Source organism: Triticum aestivum, chromosome 5A (genome assembly GCF_018294505.1).
Source record: "Triticum aestivum cultivar Chinese Spring chromosome 5A, IWGSC CS RefSeq v2.1, whole genome shotgun sequence".
Lineage (NCBI taxonomy): Eukaryota > Viridiplantae > Streptophyta > Magnoliopsida > Poales > Poaceae > Triticum > Triticum aestivum.
Genome location: NC_057806.1, coordinates 617832978 through 617851006, shown reverse-complemented (window position 1 = coordinate 617851006; position 18029 = coordinate 617832978). Strand labels below are relative to the sequence as shown.

The 18029-nt window shown below is 46.7% G+C and overlaps 1 protein-coding gene and 1 pseudogene across 1 annotated transcript; both read right to left on the bottom strand.

Moving 5' to 3' along the window:
- Positions 1 to 10546: 10546 nt before the first annotated feature.
- Positions 10547 to 15245, bottom strand: LOC123105366 (alcohol dehydrogenase 3-like; annotated as a pseudogene).
- A 243-nt stretch (positions 15246 to 15488) lies between these two features.
- LOC123105365 (uncharacterized) lies at positions 15489 to 17484 on the bottom strand. The gene has a single exon (XM_044527426.1). The coding sequence runs from the start codon at positions 17023 to 17025 to the stop codon at positions 15766 to 15768; it is 1260 nt and encodes a 419-aa protein (XP_044383361.1). The 5' UTR covers positions 17026 to 17484; the 3' UTR covers positions 15489 to 15765.
- Positions 17485 to 18029: the final 545 nt, after the last annotated feature.

The window sequence follows — 18029 nt, the reverse complement described above, 5'->3', positions numbered from 1 at the left end:
CCCACCATGTACTCCTACATGGCCTCTCACCGCTACCTTTACCAAATCGTGTTCACACACTTAGCTCACACACATTGGGACATGTTCACACGCCTCTGATTCATCCCCGATGAATCAGACCTGACACAACTCCAAGCAGTAGCAGGCATGACAAACAAGCATGAATGAGTAGGCACAACAGGGCTCAAACAATTCCTACTCATGCTAGTGGGTTTCATCTATTTACTGTGGCAATGACAGGTCATGCAGAGGATAAAGGGTTCAGCTACCGCAGCAAGTAACAAATATACCGTTTTTGTCCTAATGCAGTAAAAAAAGAGCAGGAGCGAGAGAGTGGGATTTTATCGGAATGAACAAGGGGGTTTTGCTTGCCTGGCACTTCTGAAGATAACATTGAGTCTTCATCAGTGTCAACGATCACATCATCGGTACACGTCTATCGAGAGGGGACAAATACCGGCAACACAGAAGGGAACACAATCAATGCAATGCACAATATGATGCATGATCATGACATGGCAAAATGAATGTGTTTTGGGCTAATGCAACTAGCAACAGATTAAATGAAGTTGGTTTGAATACAAGATTCAAATTCAAACTCCATACGTGATTATTCAAATGCCATTTAATTGATTTGTGCTAAACAGCAGCTATAAGTTGTTCTAACATGCATGAAAATGGTACAGATGGATTCCTTGAATTTTTCTGATAATTTTTCATATATAAATTATTTAATTTGGAGTTACGGTTGAATTTCTATGAATTTTAGAAGTTTATACCATTTTCTGGATTTTCTGATTTATTTTAAATCCAGAAAATCATTTAATGCGTCAGCATGACATCACCTTGACGTCATCAGGTCAACAGGGCAGGTTCAGGTCAAACCTGACCAGTGGGGTCCACTGGTCAGTGACTGGGGCTGATTAGTGTCGCTGACATGTGGGCCCAGTCAACAGCCACGTCAGCTTAGTCAAAGCTGACGCATGGGGCCACTAGGATTAGTTAAAAACTAAACAGAAACTAATCTATGATTAATTAGCAGGTGGGGCCCTGCTGTCAGTGTCACAGGGTTAATTAGCAGGGTCATTAGCCCCTAACGACGATGCCACGTCAGCACGCCGGAGACCAGCCGACGGCGACCACAGAACACGGCGGGGGCACGCCGGACTTGCGCTAGAGGCGTCAGTTTGGCGCGCTGAGGGCACCAGGGGATGGCCCTTGCTCTCGCGCATCCAGAGGACCAAGTGGGAGGTCGTGGGGTCGCCGGAACTCATGCCGGCGACGAGCTTTGGCGGCGATGGTGTTCGGTGGTGCTCGGGCGCGTCCCCACGGTGCATCAGTGAGCAAATGGAGAGGCTGGGCAGCACCTGCTAGACATGGGGAGCACTAAGAGCAGCTCAGTGAGGCCAGGGGAGCACGGAGGCTATGCGTGCAGCAGCAATGGCGGACGGTGGCTTCGGTGCTCGTGGGGAACGGCGCTACGGCACGAAGGAGAGCATGCTGAGTTAGGGGAGAAGGTCAGTGGCTCACGGCGATGACGAGGGGACGCTCGGCGAGGTCGGGGGCGGTCCGGAGCCGACGAATTTGACGAAGATGGCCGGCGGTCCCGAGGTTGAAGAAGACATCAAGGGCGGTGTTGCGGCACGTCCGGGGCCTCGTGGCTCGTTGAGGAGGTAGAGGGAGGACCGGCGGAGCTTCCTGGGGCATCGGTGAGCCGTGGGGTGGCCGGTAGCCACGGTGGCTCTCGTCGGTGGCGGCGGCTCCGTTCGGGTGAGGAGAACAGAGGAGGGGGAGAGTGTTCCGGGGAGAGGATGAGGACGCGGGAGGGTGAGGGAGAGAGGCAGGGAGGTGCGTGGCGTCTCCGGGCGTCGAGGAGGAAGCAGGAGGTGGCCGAGCAGGGTGGAGGTGGCGCGTGCGGCGGCGTCGCGGTGTCCGTCCTCCTGGCAGGGAGGAAGACGACAAGGGAGGGGGGGCGGCGGTGGGCTGGGCCGTTGGGGGAGCTGGGCCAGGTAAGTGGCGCCAGGTGGCCTTCTCTCCCTTTCTATTTATTTCTGTTCTGTTTTGTTTTGTTTTATTTAATTTATTTTGCCACTGTTTTGAATTTAAAATAATTCAAACAATGCCAAAAACTCCTCTGAATATTTTATATTGCTAGAGGGACTTTTCCAAAAGCTTATAAAATATTTCAGGGGTATTTGAAATTATATTCTAATTATATGAATATAACTCAAATTCAAATAGCTAATGAATTAAATCCAAAGTCCCAAAAATAAATCCTTAAAAATGTTCAATGTTTTGGTTGGGACCAGAACCCTTGCCAAAAATTATCAAACATTTAAGAAGAGCATTTTGGAACAATGAATGAGATTTCTAGGGTTTTTGCCCCTCTTTTATTTAAGTTTTTGAGGCTTCCAAAATTCCCTCAGTTCAAATTTCAGAATTTAAACATGATGCACACATGAGGTCTAGCCTAGTGCATTACCAGAAGCTAGGGATGTGACAACTCACCCCCACTAAACAAGAATCTCGTCTCGAGATTCAAGCGTAGGGTAGGATGAAGGGGAAACGCAAACTAGTACAATCTTCACCATCCAGGTTGCACTTCAATGAACGTTGATTTGAACACCATCTTTGTCTTGTCGTCTTGCTCTGAGAACTTCAGCTAATCATGACAAGAAGAGAAAAAGAAAACTCTAGAAGGATCGGTCTTCTCGAAGGTCGAACAACTCAGGACTAACTCACGGAACGAGACATAGGACCATCTCTCGGGTTGAGACACGAGATACACATCAAGAGGGGTGGAAAGAAACGGATGACGAAGGTTCACTAGGTGGACAATAATTCCACACTTAAGAAGGTGGTAAACGATTGTCAACATAGCGAGGAGTTAAGTTGACATGACACCATAATGATGCACCTTAGGGAAGGTGACTCGAAGATATATCCCCTTAAGTGGCAAAAAGAATTACATTTGATACCGAGATCATTGAAACTCTTTATACCAGCCTAAGGCAATTCTTGAGTGATCGTTTTGGAGGGGTTCGGTAGAATGGCATACTCGGACTTGGATGATGTGGATTACCTTGTTGAAGACAACGTAATGGATGAATTTGCTTACCACCGGAAATGGAAGAGACCCATGGTAGAATGGCACATTGGCGGTGCAAGCTAGGAACAAAATGCAAATGCTGGGAATGATTCTGGTAACTGGGGAAGAACCCAACAACAGAGAGTGAATTCACTGTTTGAATAGATCATAGCATTGCCGAGGGAACTGAGAGCAAACCCAGCTAGTGCCGATGATAACACGTAGCGCTTGTGCGTGCTCTCAAGAACTTGAGCATTTCCACAATCATCAGGATTCTACCAATATCCGTGTCAAGGATCCTGGCAACACAACTTGCTACCATGATGAATGATGATGGATGATGCAGATGCAAAGGAAGATAACACCTTCTCAGATTACACCTTAGCGAAGCCAAGGAACAAAATCTGGATGATCGACCGAGAGGCATTTAGCACTCCGCTTCTAATGTTCTCCTTGATGTGCTAGTGTAACCCATTCATAGAAATGGTCTGATATCTAGGACATCAAGTAAAAGGTCGGACTTCGGGATCTCAAAAATCCATAGGGGCAACTAGGGAGTAAATCCTACGAAATCCCTATGGGGGGGTGGCCAACTTCCTCAAACAAGATACTATAATAATAGGTCTACCGGATGGGTGCGTTGGCCACGACATCCACTTTACCGGTTATCGAGGGACCAATATTATAGTTCTTGGAAAATGTTCCAACCATCATATCTGCCTGAGATTCAGATCCGGTTGGTGTCAGAATATTCTAGACTCATCGAGTCCAGGAGGACAAACGGAAGTTTGCAACACGAATCGACGAGATGACGTTGCGAGATTCTCGGGGAATGAACTACGATAGTAAGCTCCAAAACATGAGCTGGTTCTGCTACAAACATGTGAACACGCTGTCCCAGACAAACATGACCACGTGGTAGTCTTATAATAAAACACTACCGAGTTCAGGTGGGGAACCATCAACGAGGATATCAAAATCCTTGCAGAAGGCATGCTCTTAAGAAGGAACTTCTTCTCCTTGAACAAATCAATCAGTGGCTTGGTGTGCTCGGAACACATATGGAATGAAGGTTGCAAGTCTCCAGACCACTGAATACTTCGCACGTATGCATGACTGACTTGGGATGATTCCAGAGGAAGCAAAACTAACTTTCTCAAATCCACGGCGGCAACTTTCACCAAATGCACGTGTATAAGAGGAAGTCACTCCTTTCATCAAACACATACTTCATGAGTTAGCACGAAGAAATGCTTTCAGAAGTTTCCAACACTAACTTGTTGTCCAACAAGATCATGGAGGAGATAAGGATGTTGTCAATGGGCTCAACAACAATTCATCTAGGTTTCCTTTTAAAAGGAATTCCATAGTTAAGTGAACAAGTGATAGCATTGGTCAGACCCAAAAGATATAATGGTGTATGCTCGAGGGATCAACCACGAGTAAGACAACATTACGAATATCGTTGGTTCTGGTCTGATTGGATGATAGCCCATACTCAATCAAAGGTTTGGGTAAGACAATAGATCCAACAATTGTTCACAAGGACCAATTGATGAAGATATCATCTTTCTTCAACACACACACACACACACAAAAAGATATCCCTTAACATGAACTAAGTTGGACAAGCTTTTATCTTCCAACTCTCCAAGTTGTTGTTTAGCTTATCCAACTAGCTCAGGGTATCCAACACGGATTCTTGGAGAAGGGGTGGTTTACAGGAATAAACCAACTTGATCACGAACTCAACACAGCGGTCAGGTGACAACCTGGTAATACTTCTGAGAAGATATTCAGAAAATCACGAACCACCGGTATGTTACTAAGCTCGAGAACAATCTTGCTTTTCAGGGCAAGGCGATATGATCAATAGAGCAAGGATTTGAAATAATCCTAACTCATCGATCGAGGAGTGAACCAGGAGAATGGACTAGGTAGCACAATCAATCTTAGGGTGACGATTCAATAATCAGCACGCTAAGAATGAGGTTGTTGTCCATTTAACTACCAAGCAACGGAGTTGCTAGCAGTATTGATTTCACACGCCATGATTCATTTGTCGGCATTCCGGTTACAATAACACAGGAATCGAGGAATGAACAATGATGGCAAGAAGTATCACTGTACCAAGAGTTCATAGGATGGTGTGCAATTCCTATAACAATCTCGATATAAAATATGTAATACTCCAAGGTAGAGCAGAACAAAAGCTGGATTAGCAATTTGATCTGCGGAGCACAACTTCTTTGACCCAATCCTGGATATGGATGAGGTACTGGAGTTTGTTTCTCCAAGTCATTCAGGACAGAATGGCTTGACGGACCACAAGAGTAATAGGCATCGATAAACGAACGCACGCATACTCTTGACTATCAATTGATAGACGAAGGTCAGTAGACAACTAAAGAGGGACAACTCAAAGGAACACACGATTTTCTGAGTTGTGGATGCATGGTTTGGCATGTCGAACGAATTCAACATATTTCTTCCGGACAATCCATGCGGAAAGGTAGAACTGGAAGAGCCACAATATATAATGGAGAACTCATCAAGAGCACTCTTGTTGTTATCTTTTGGTTCAGAAGAACTCCTGCCAAGAATGGTTCATGGTAATTGGAAGAAGGATGTACCACGAACCTCGAGGACTATCGCAAGGTTACTACTATCCTAAAGGGACTAGCAAACACTATCAACATGAAGTAAGTAGAGTGAATCTCGGGTTCAAGAACCCAGGAATAGAATACCTACTCCTAAGTAGCATCACGGAATGCTTTCGGGAATAAAGGCCAAAATCATCACACTAGGACACAAATCATGGCTAGACCACTAGATGATCCCCTGAGACACCTAGGGTCATAACAATTATTCCAACATAAAGGTCGAGGTAGTAGAATACCTCAACTCAACAATTAGTGTGATTGAGCTGGCATAAAGGAGCATCGAAACTAGAGGGAAAGGATTTTGCAAATGCGTCAGACTCTTTAGAAACCTGGGATGACTCGGACAGCATAACAGCTGTAAATGCTCAGAAAAGATTTGAGACATTCACAAAAATGGTGGCATAACCACTCAGAAGCACAATATCAAGGTTTGGAGATCAACAGTTAACATACAGAAGTAGTAGGAACTGAACTCAAGCTTAAATCCAACAATCTTATAAGTCTACGGATTAGTAACACGTGATCCTGATAGAAAGAAGAGATAGCCTAGTTCTTAATCCCCGTAGAAGAGAAGAGATGACTCAGATCAGAAGGCATGAGGTATAAGGAGTAAAAAGAGCCTTACGTTCCATCCCACAATCAATTCCCTTATATAACTAAAGAATTTCTAGACTCAACTTCGACCAGTTTGGCTTGGTAATCCTACAGGCAGTCAAGCTCTGATACCAACGCTGTCAGGACCCCGACTCAATGCCACATCGATCTAGCATGTAACACCTCATATCACTTTGCGGCCTCACGCACGGTATTCCCACGGGTGTCGCCTTACCTTTGCCCGGGACCGTTTGCGCCTTTTGGCACACGTATATGATAGTGTCGCTAGCATCCATATGATAAGGAGCCCGGGCTGACATGGCTAGTCGTAAACCCAAAGTGGCACAAACTTACAGGGACAGGCATCCATGACCCAGCATCGAACGTGTCGGTCATCAGCGAGTGAATCCAGGCTGTAGCACTGGGCTAGCAGGACTCCGGTGAACCGGGCTGTAGCGGGCTAACAGGACTCCGGTATTCATCGCGTGACATTTCCCCGAAGGGACAGACACAGGAACGAAGAAGGACACATGCCGGCCAGCCTAAGTGTTCCGGAGCAGTAGCAAGCTACCATGGCTCAGTGGAAACACTAGGAGACATTTCCCGGTAAGAGAGGCTACTAAGATAAACAACTAGATAGTCAGATCCCACACATACCAAGCATTTCAATAACATACACACAATATGCTCGATATGTGCAGATACAACATGGCATCACAACATGACTCTACGACTCAAGTAATTTATTCAATAGGCTCCGAGGAGCGAGATATTACAAACATGGGTCTCATGACCCAACAATCAGAGCATACAAGTCAAAGCACAAGCGGAAGCTATCATGTCTGAGTACAGACATCTATAAATGAAAAAGGCTGAGAAGCCTGACTATCTACCAGATCCTGCCGAGGGCACAAGATCGTAGCTGAGGTAACAAGCTAAACGTCGAAGTCCACGCGGAACTACTAGTGAGACTGAAGTCTCTCTGCAAAAACATAAATTAAGCAACGTGAGTACAAATGTACCCAGCAAGACTTACATCAGATCTATCTACATATGCATCATTATCAACAAAGGGGTGGTGGAGTTTAACTGCAGCAAGCCAGCTTTGACTCGGTGGCTATCCTGAACTACGACTGCAAGCGACTCTTTTGAGGTGGCGCACACGAGTCCACATATTCACCATATCAATACACCACTATGGATCCGCTCCCGTCTCCCTACGAGAACGCCATCCATAGCACTCACGCTTATCTTGCGTATTTTAGAGTATCCACTTTCACTTGTCTATGAACTGTACAAGGGGTCCAAGTTTCCATATCCGAGGAATCCGGCTATTCGAATAGATGATGTTAACCCTGCAGGGGTGTACTTCTTCACACACGCTCTCGCCACTTACCGCCCTGTACACGTCATGTACCTCGGCAACCTTCAAGCGGAAGCCGGGCGAGGGAGTCGGCCACGACCTGACTAACCGAACAAGTCTCTAGTCCAGGTTTATCGCCTATTCGGGTTCCATCCGCAAGGAGATCCGGCCGGGGTGTCGCTCACGGCCCCAAACGATGTGAGCAGGGTTCCCAAGCCCACCATCCGGGTGCCACTTGGTACACCGTGCCACTGTGCCTAGTCTGTCCCAAGCCCACCTGTACCGGGTGCCACTTGGTAGACTACTAACACTACCTACAAACACCAGAAACTAGTTGCAACTCCTGGACAGAGATCATGTTGATTAATAAGTCGAGAGGGGCACTTAAGCATTCCAATGTGTGGTAATAGCTGGTCATGGATCACAAACACAGAACTCAGTTCCTGAGGACGGCTGCAATGAGACAACCCACCATGTACTCCTACATGGCCTCTCACCGCTACCTTTACCAAATCGTGTTCACACACTTAGCTCACACACAGTAGGACATGTTCACACGCCTCTGATTCATCCCCGATGAATCAGACCTGACTCAACTCTAAGCAGTAGCAGGCATGACAAACAAGCATGAATGAGTAGGCACAACAGGGCTCAAACAACTCCTACTCATGCTAGTGGGTTTCATCTATTTACTGTGGCAATGACAGGTCATGCAAGGATAAGGGGTTCAGCTACCGCAGCAAGTAACAAATATATCGTTGTTGTCCTAATGCAGTAAAAGAGAGCAGGAGCGAGAGAGTGGGATTTTATCGGAATGAACAAGGGGGTTTTGCTTGCCTGGCACTTCTGAAGATAACATTGAGTCTTCATCAGTGTCAACGATCACATCATCGGTATCACGTCTATCGAGAGGGGACAAATACCGGCAACACAGAAGGGAACACAATCAATGCAATGCACAATATGATGCATGATCATGACATGGCAAAATGAATGTGTTTTGGGCTAATGCAACTAGCAACAGATTAAATGAAGTTGGTTTGAATACAAGATTCAAATTCAAACTCCATATGTGATTATTCAAATGCCATTTAATTGATTTGTGCTAAACAGCAGCTATAAGTTGTTCTAACATGCATGAAAATGGTACAGATGGATTCCTTGAATTTTTCTGATAATTTTTCATATATAAATTATTTAATTTGGAGTTACGGTTGAATTTCTATGAATTTTAGAAGTTTATACCATTTTCTGGATTTTCTGATTTATTTTAAATCCAGAAAATCATTTAATGCGTCAGCATGACATCACCTTGACGTCATCAGGTCAACAGGGCAGGTTCAGGTCAAACCTGACCAGTGGGGTCCACTGGTCAGTGACTGGGGCTGATTAGTGTCGCTGACATGTGGGCCCAGTCAACAGCCACGTCAGCTTAGTCAAAGCTGACGCGTGGGGCCACTAGGATTAGTTAAAAACTAAACAGAAACTAATCTATGATTAATTAGCAGGTGGGGCCCTGCTGTCAGTGTCACAGGGTTAATTAGCAGGGTCATTAGCCCCTAACGACGACCCCACGTCAGCACGCCGGAGACCAGCCGACGGCGACCACAGAACACGGCGGGGGCACGCCGGACTTGCGCTAGAGGCGTCAGTTTGGCGCGCTGAGGGCACCAGGGGATGGCCCTTGCTCTCGCGCATCCAGAGGACCAAGTGGGAGGTCGTGGGGTCGCCGGAACTCATGCCGGCGACGAGCTTTGGCGGCGATGGTGTTCGGTGGTGCTCGGGCGCGTCGCTACGGTGCATCAGTGAGCAAATGGAGAGGCTGGGCAGCACCTGCTAGACATGGGGAGCACTAAGAGCAGCTCAGTGAGGCCAGGGGAGCACGGAGGCTATGCGTGCAGCAGCAATGGCGGACGGTGGCTTCGGAGCTCGTGGGGAACGGCGCTACGGCACGAAGGAGAGCATGCTGAGTTAGGGGAGAAGGTCAGTGGCTCACGGCGATGACGAGGGGACGCTCGGCGAGGTCGGGGGCGGTCCGGAGCCGACGAATTTGACGAAGATGGCCGGCGGTCCCGAGGTTGAAGAAGACATCAAGGGCGGTGTTGCGGCACGTCCGGGGCCTCGTGGCTCGTTGAGGAGGTAGAGGGAGGACCGGCGGAGCTTCCTGGGGCGTCGGTGAGCCGTGGGGTGGCCGGTAGCCACGGTGGCTCTCGTCGGTGGCGGCGGCTCCGTTCGGGTGAGGAGAACAGAGGAGGGGGAGAGTGTTCGGGGAAGAGAGAGGGAGCAGCGAGGGAGGAAGAGGAGCGAGGGACACGAGGCGTCGTCGTGGCGTCGCTAGGGAGACGAGGGGAAGCAGGAGGTGGCCGAGCAGGGTGGAGGTGGCGCGCGCGGCGGCGTCGCGGTGTCCGTCCTCCTGGCAGGGAGGAAGACGACAGGGGAGGGGGGGGCGGCGGTGGGCTGGGCCGTTGGGGGAGCTGGGCCAGGTAAGTGGCGCCAGGTAGGTGGCCCAGGTGGCCTTCTCTCCCTTTCTATTTATTTCTGTTCTGTTTTGTTTTGTTTTATTTAATTTATTTTGCCACTGTTTTGAATTTAAAATAATTCAAACAATGCCAAAAACTCCTCTGAATATTTTATATTGCTAGAGGGACTTTTCCAAAAGCTTATAAAATATTTCAGGGGTATTTGAAATTATATTCTAATTATATGAATATAATTCAAATTCAAATAGCTAATGAATTAAATCCAAAGTCCCAAAAATAAATCCTTAAAAATGTTCAATATTTTGGTTGGGACCAGAACCCTTACCAAAAATTATCAAACATTTAAGAAGAGCATTTTGGAACAATGAATGAGATTTCTAGGGTTTTTGCCCCTCTTTTATTTAAGTTTTTGAGGCTTCCAAAATTCCCTCAGTTCAAATTTCAGAATTTAAACATGATGCACACATGAGGTCTAGCCTAGTGCATTACCAGAAGCTAGGGATGTGACAGTACATTCGAAGGCGTCAATGTGGCCAGTGCACTCAACCGTACAGTCGACTCCACCATTGGTCATCTCGACAAGCACCTGGAGAGCAACATTTAACAGTGAGTTCTTTGGCACAGGCTTGTGCATGTCATGAAGAATGAACAAAGGGGAAAATGTGCATCGATGGACATGAACATACCTCTTGCACGGGCTTGGTGTGGTCCTTTGGGTTCACAAAGTCCGTGCATCCAAATTTCTTAGCTGAAAAATAATGTACATGATGTTCAGTGTTCCATCCAAAAATATTTATTAAGATATAGTACTTGTTTTCCCTGAGGCAGACCGTACCGTGTTCGTATTTTGCAGGGTTCAAATCCACACCAATGATCCTTGATGCCCCAAGCCATCTTGGCCCCTTCCATGGCCCGATCATGTGAGATAGAAGCACACGGTAATTAGTCTTGGTTGTAGCACATAATTCTCTTCAGCCTGCAAAAACATGGCGTAGAACAAAAACGTCTTGGATCGTCACCCTTTTTCGGTTTCGCGACATTGAGGGTAGCACCAAGTCCTGCAGAAAAATCACAATTCGGCAACTAATAGAGGCACCTTGAACATTGTGATTCATTTGGAAACAATGACATGAGGAGCCATCTCTTACCAGTTGAGATACCACAGCTGAGAACACAAACTTTGTCAAGGGGCGCCTCGAGGTTTTTTTTCGAGGTACCCGACATGGATAACGGTGTACTCACTGAAGGTGGAGGTCCCAACGAAGTGGAAGATCGTTTTCCCATTAATGGTGAAGCGAGACTCCCCATCACCGATCATCACGCCACGATCCACGTTGATCCTGAGGAGGTCACAAAGGTTGCTCTCCTTTGATTTCAGTGGGCACACTCCTCGCACTCGCCGGTGAACACAGGGAGGATATGGTCACCCAGCACGAGATCAGTAACACCCTCTCCAACGCTCTCAACAATGCTGCAACAAGAAGCAAGTTAGTAAAAAGAGTTGGCAGAAAAGATAAACTATGAAAAGCAACATAATACTATTTTAATAAAATGCAGAAAAGGACAACTACCAAGGAAATTAGCCACTCATAAAACGTTACAAAATGAATAAAGTAGTTATGTACTGATTGTTTTATTTTGGAAAATTATAAATGTGGTAAAGATATAACGAGGAGATCAGCAGCTTACAGAACATGGGAAAATTAACTAGTCCAAAACCATATGATTGTCCAAAGCACTTCATAGTGTGAGTTTGTGTCATGGATGATGTTATCTCATGATTCTTCATAATTTTTATCCCATGGCAATAAAATATGGACACTTGATGTATGTAGGTAGCAATCTAATTTATGGATGACTATAATTAGAAGCCAGTGTGAATAAATAATGATTCAAGATTCAAGATTCCTCCAAGCAACAAAACTGAAAGAGAGAGGATGCATACCCTCCAGCTTCATGGCCTAAGATCCTAGGGAAAACCGGAGTTTGGCCCTGCACAAATCCAAGCAGAACATCAGCAAGTTAATTAGCCACTGAGATGCATCACAATTACACCATTGGGAACACACAAAACTCTGTGTGGATACCTTGGCTTCCCAGAAGTAGACGTCAGTGTGGCAGAGGACAGTGTAGAGGATCTTCACTCACACCCCCATGGCCTGCGGCGGCGCCACCTCCACCTCCTCGATCGTACAGGCTTCCCGGCCTCCCATGCCACCGCCGCTGCAATCACGCACGAACCAGACCAATTAGATTATCTCCATTCAACAATTCCAGGGTTTCTTCACATGAAATCAAAATCAGATGAAACTAACTAGTACTGTTTCAGGAACAGACCTTTGCACTTGATCACCTTCCCGGAGGCCGCCATCCCTATCCCCGTCGGTTGCTGGCTCCAAGAACTCTAAGAGGATGGTGGATATCTGTTGCCGTTTCTGCTTTGCAGTTTGTTGATTGTAGATTTTGGTGAGGAACGAAGGTGAGGCTGAGACCTGTAGATGTATACTCCTGGCGCTTGAGGAACTAAGAGCAGCATGGAGTGCAAGTGAGTAAGAAAAAAACAGCGATGAAGGCAGGGAGGGCTGACTTGGTGACCAAAACTGGGGCGACCCAGAAAACCAACTGGGTCCTCATTTTGCAACGGTCCACGACCACGCACCGTCGTTAATTTTGCTAGAATATCTCATGGTTCTCTGCATCTGCCGGATCAGTGCATGTATGGTGGATTCCTGGCGCCGGATTCAGTTTTACTACAAGTCTTTAGTGCGCGCTTTGTTGCGCCGAAGAATGTCACGCATGTACGTTTCATTAAGAGCTTCCAAAACATGAGCTTTCTAAAGGTGGTTTGTTCTAGAAATAGGGATCAAAAGTCAGAAGCAACATCAGCTTGCAAATATGGTAACAGAAAGCTCTCTGAAATATCACTAACCACTATAAATTCACAATAATCACAAGCAACTTACGGCAAAAAAAAAATCATGCCAAAGAACACAATGAAATGGAATGGATCTGAGAGTGACAACTCAAACAATCTCAGGAGCTTTTGTCCCCCTTGGGTTTCATGCAGTTTATGCAAGAACTATAGACAGAGTAACTACACAGAGCTTGATCCCCTTAAACCGCAACATAAACTTCCCGCTTCAGAGTAGTTGTCTAGGCATACAACAAACAGTAATATCTTGAGATAAATGGCTCAGCGTCCTCCCTTTTTCCCTTTTCTATAAGTGATTTATGTTGAAGCTCTAGAAACAGATTTGAGGCTGTTGCATCACACAGAAACTCATCAGCACATAAATTAAGAACAAATCTCATTTGATCTATACGCACATACCTTGTTCTTGGTTGATTTATTATCCCACATTGTTTCAATGCTTCCATGTATAGCTCCAGGGATGAGATCACATATGCAAACATAAGATATCTCTAACTAGGATAACCGCAAAAATAAATTGACAAAGCAGTTCATCAAAATCTCAATAAAAATGACTTAACAAAGTTCGTGAAAACGCAAGCCTCGCAAAATAGTAGTGTTTCTTTTCTGTTGACGCGTCAAAAAAGAAACGCACAAGGCCACATCAATATAGACCATATTACTTTGCAAATCATAGAAAAATGTTGACGGCACGAATTAGGATTTGGTGCTTGGACCCCCAATGGAACATTTAGGTTCTACGTTAAGCATTATGTATGCAAAACATTATTTGGCTTAAAAAACACTGTACTGATTTTAGTTTGTGATACTGATATGTACTACTAAATATTTCTGCAATATTGAACTATGATTAATTAGATTTGTAACATTTCGAAGAGGTTTGCAAAGAACATACTACATGATGGTCAAGGTAAAAAAAAGGAAGGTACTGTGAAGAAAGAAAAAATGTAAACTGTAACTAATTGGTAATTATATTTTTCATACTCGGGACATGATGTAGGCATAAAACATCATAACATCCAGAAATGAAGCTTACCAAATTAAATCAAAGAAATCTTTCGTGTCTACCGCAGATAGGTTTCTCCTTCTATAATTCAAAGCTTCTCCTGATTTACTATAAGAGACATCATGATTCACCCCACTGGTATGCTTAGCTCTCCCGGTTCCAATAACTGTTTATGGTAAAGAATGGCCTTGGGAGCGGTGACTCTTGAGCCTGGCCAGCCTGAAAATCTGAAGCCACATAATAAAGTAAACAGAAGGGTAAATGTTAGTTCAAACAAGCAAATTGAGCTTAATTGATCATTTTCGACCTGGCATGTAAGAAACATTGTTCATACATAGGTCCTCGTAGAAGTGCCAAATAATTCTGGGCACTAATTCTAGTCCAGCATCATCAGTAATTGACAACAAGGTAAGCAATTGAAATTACTTTCAATGTAGTAGCTGTAGTAGTCCCTATACACATCAAACATAACCTGCATTTGCATCATGGATCACACACAAGAAAATCGAACATGAAACAACTCAGGAACCTGCAAAGGTGGAGAGACCAAATAAATTCTGTAAGCTATATATGGACTGCCAAGGCATGGAGTCAAGTAGTAGTTACTCCGTAAGAATCGGGCTGCTAAATCATCATTGTACAACTATTACTATTTTTGGAACAATAATAATAATAATCACTCTATGCTTCAGGTATCAAACAACTAAAAATGGATTAGTGATGTATACGTTCTTTCAATGTAATTAATGTACCTAAAGAAATTGATTGAGAATCAAAAATGGGCTAAGAATGATGGGAATCATATAAAGAAAATCGTGCTACACTGCTAGTACTATATTGCTCATGGCTCGCTTGATTTCATTGGACTTTATCCTACCAATTTATAACAAACTGTCATGATTACATGAGTTATGTGACTAATTTGTTGGATGCTATCTTGAATGGAGCTTTGATAGGTCTTAACCCTGGAGTGAACTCCTGGAGATTCAAGTTGAAGCATGATCCCTTGCTGGTCAGGATCAGAACAAAGTCAAAATATATGACAGTCTTGGTCAATGGACAGAGTCCTTGATCTAACAGGATTTACAACTTATTATTTGATCAACTTATAAGGAAAATATTTACTGGTACACTCGTATGACTGTTGTGAGTCATGTAATGGTACCAAAAATCAGATTAGAACTTACATTATCATTATATATCATGGAAGGAATGTACAAAGGTCAGATTAGAAGTATATATCATGGAAGAAGAAGGGGCAGCGGTCTATACAAAACATCAAGGATGTACTAGAAAGTAGGAAGATGCAGATAATTTTGTTTCATCAGTATACTGCCACATCATATGTAAATATTAGAAACAGAAAACCAGTAACATTTTTTGTTTGATAAGCGTTTATATTATTTGAGGTACATATGATAATGCTGTACGATACACAGTAACTGATGCATAAGACCAGGACCAGAATCACGGCAGACACCACGCCCAGCAGTAGGCCAAGACCAGAATCACGGCAGACACCACACCAGCAGTAGGCCAAGACCAGAATCACCGCAAACACCACACCCGCCAGAGAAACAGAATCATAGCAAAGAATAACACCCAGCATTCGTCAAACACCCATTATTCGTCCTGAGGCTCAAGCAAGTTGCTTGCCGAGTCCCTGGATGCAGCAGCGGAGACAATCCACAATACTATGCGGACATACTGCCTCAATCAGACTGCATATGCTTCCATCCGCGATATTGTACCCCTGAATCTGGCCACCACAATCGCGTCCCAGGTAGATGGTATCAGCAGCGACAGAGGGGTAAGCAGCCTCAGCTGGTACAGAAATTGAGCGGCACATGCCCATGAACACGGCGCGCCCGTTGAAGCCCTTGGCTGGGGCCAGGACCCCAGCTTCCAAATCCACTCTGTAAGCATCATAACTCCTGCCATACTCGCCGTCCAGGCTTAGCGCTCGGTGCACCAGCATCAACTCCCCGCCATTGTCCACCAGGTGAAGGCTGTGCGCCATCCGGTAGAAATCAAATGAGTCGCTCCGGTCAGCGACCAACTGGAGCCGGGGCGGCTGCTGATCCGAGCTGGTCGTCAGCACCATGACGCCCCTGTAGTTGGCGCAGTAGAAGCGCCCCGCAAAAGGCAAAACCGAATTCATGTATTCCTTGTCGACCATGGTCCAACTCTCATCGCCGGGCTTAGCGACGACAAGCCCCCTGGGATCAAAGAAATTGACTGCCACCATGGAGGCGTCGGCAACAAGACCCACGCCGGACACATTTATTGTTCTTCCTATCTCGACACCACATTGCCTGGACCGATGCTGCCCTGGTCTCAGGAGAGCGGTCATCAGCGGAAGGTCGGTGAGCTGCCGTGTGAGCGGGTTAAGCAGGCGGACAACCAGGGTGGACTTGAGGAGCAGGAGGAGGAGGCCTTCTGGGGTGAGCGCGAGCAACGTGTGCTCCGCGAGCTCCGGGAGGTCCATCCGTATGCACTCGCCTGTAGACACATTAAGCAAGCGATGTCGGCGGGGCCTGGCAAGCGCCTTGTCAAGCATGATGCACTTGCGGGGCAGGAAGCGGCCGTCCAGGCCGCCGGCGCACGGGTCCGGCGAGCACCGCCGCCACGGCCGGCACACGGCGCGGAAGCGGACATAGTCGGCCACGTCGCTGGCGAGGGCAAGCTCGGCGATCAGGCCGGCGGGCCCGTCCCCGATGTTCGCCCAGTCACGGACGGGATCCACGTCGATGGCCACCGAGTATTTTCGCTTGCGTCCAGCTGATTGGGTGTGGGATCGGATGTTGGAGGAAGGGCAGGGGCGGCGCGGATCGCGAAGGGCCCTCGGTCGGATAGCCGCCCGACGGGAGGAGATCTGGGCTCCGGAGGTCCCCGCCATCACTGCTTGTCCTCTGACTGCGCCGCCGGCAGAAACCGACGGGATTAGGGTTAGTCCGGCGTGGGGGGACGCAGATCAGATCAGAAGCGGCGGCGGCCTGGATGGGAGTGGGATTTCCCTTTTCTTTCCCCTTTTGTGTGGATGATGAGTGGATAGGCTGGCGGCGGTGGATGCTGAAGCAGAGAGGCGACGGCGGCAGTGTGTGCGGGAGCGGAGATTGGCGGCGGAGGCGGTGCTCGAACGGGAGGCGGTGTCGGTTGGTGCTCGTGCGGGAGAGGAGGTGTACGGGAGCGGGATGGCGTCGTCTTGGGGTGGGATGGGTGGCGGCGCGGAGGTCGGACGGGGGCCGGAGGGAGGAGGCGGCGCCGGAGCACTGGAGCGTGTGTGTCAGGGGAACAGGGAAAGATTTTCTTTTCTTCTTTTTAATAAAGACACCCAAAGACATCTTAAATCTGATTAATATTGAGGATGTAAAGACAAGTACAATGAATAGACAGAACGACCCGTATACAAAATAAATGAATCTGACTAGCCGACTTCCGGACGCCCATTTGTAATAGTGAAGCTCTCCCAAAAAAGAAAGGAGTAGTTGTGCGTGATCAAGACAACCGAAAAAGGAAACATCCATACGCACGCCTTTCACCCACGCCTACGCCTGGTCCCTACCCACGCGCCTCCTAGTCCGTTCCCAGCACCAACGCGTTCTGGCCAACGTCTCCCTCATCCCGTCTGGTTCCCATCTTCTTCCTCTCACGTTACGACCCTCTGTCTTTTTTGACAAGCAAGCCCACGCCTGAACCTTCTTCCTCCTAATCAGACCCGAAGAACCAGGCAAAGCTTCCTCATCCATGGCATCTTAAATCAAGGTAAGCAACCCCCCCTCCCCCCCTCCCCCGCGCAAAAAAAAACCTCGTCCCCCTCTCTTCCTTGATCTTGTACAACCCTCTCCCCCTTAATCAACCACCCAAAAACCTACCATGGTTAAACATCAAGAGAGGTTTTGT

What these genes read in the sequence shown, in the direction of transcription:
- LOC123105365 (XM_044527426.1), bottom strand. Translation starts at nt 17,025, where the DNA reads ATGGCGGGGACCTCCGGAGCCCAGATCTCCTCCCGTCGGGCGGCTATC.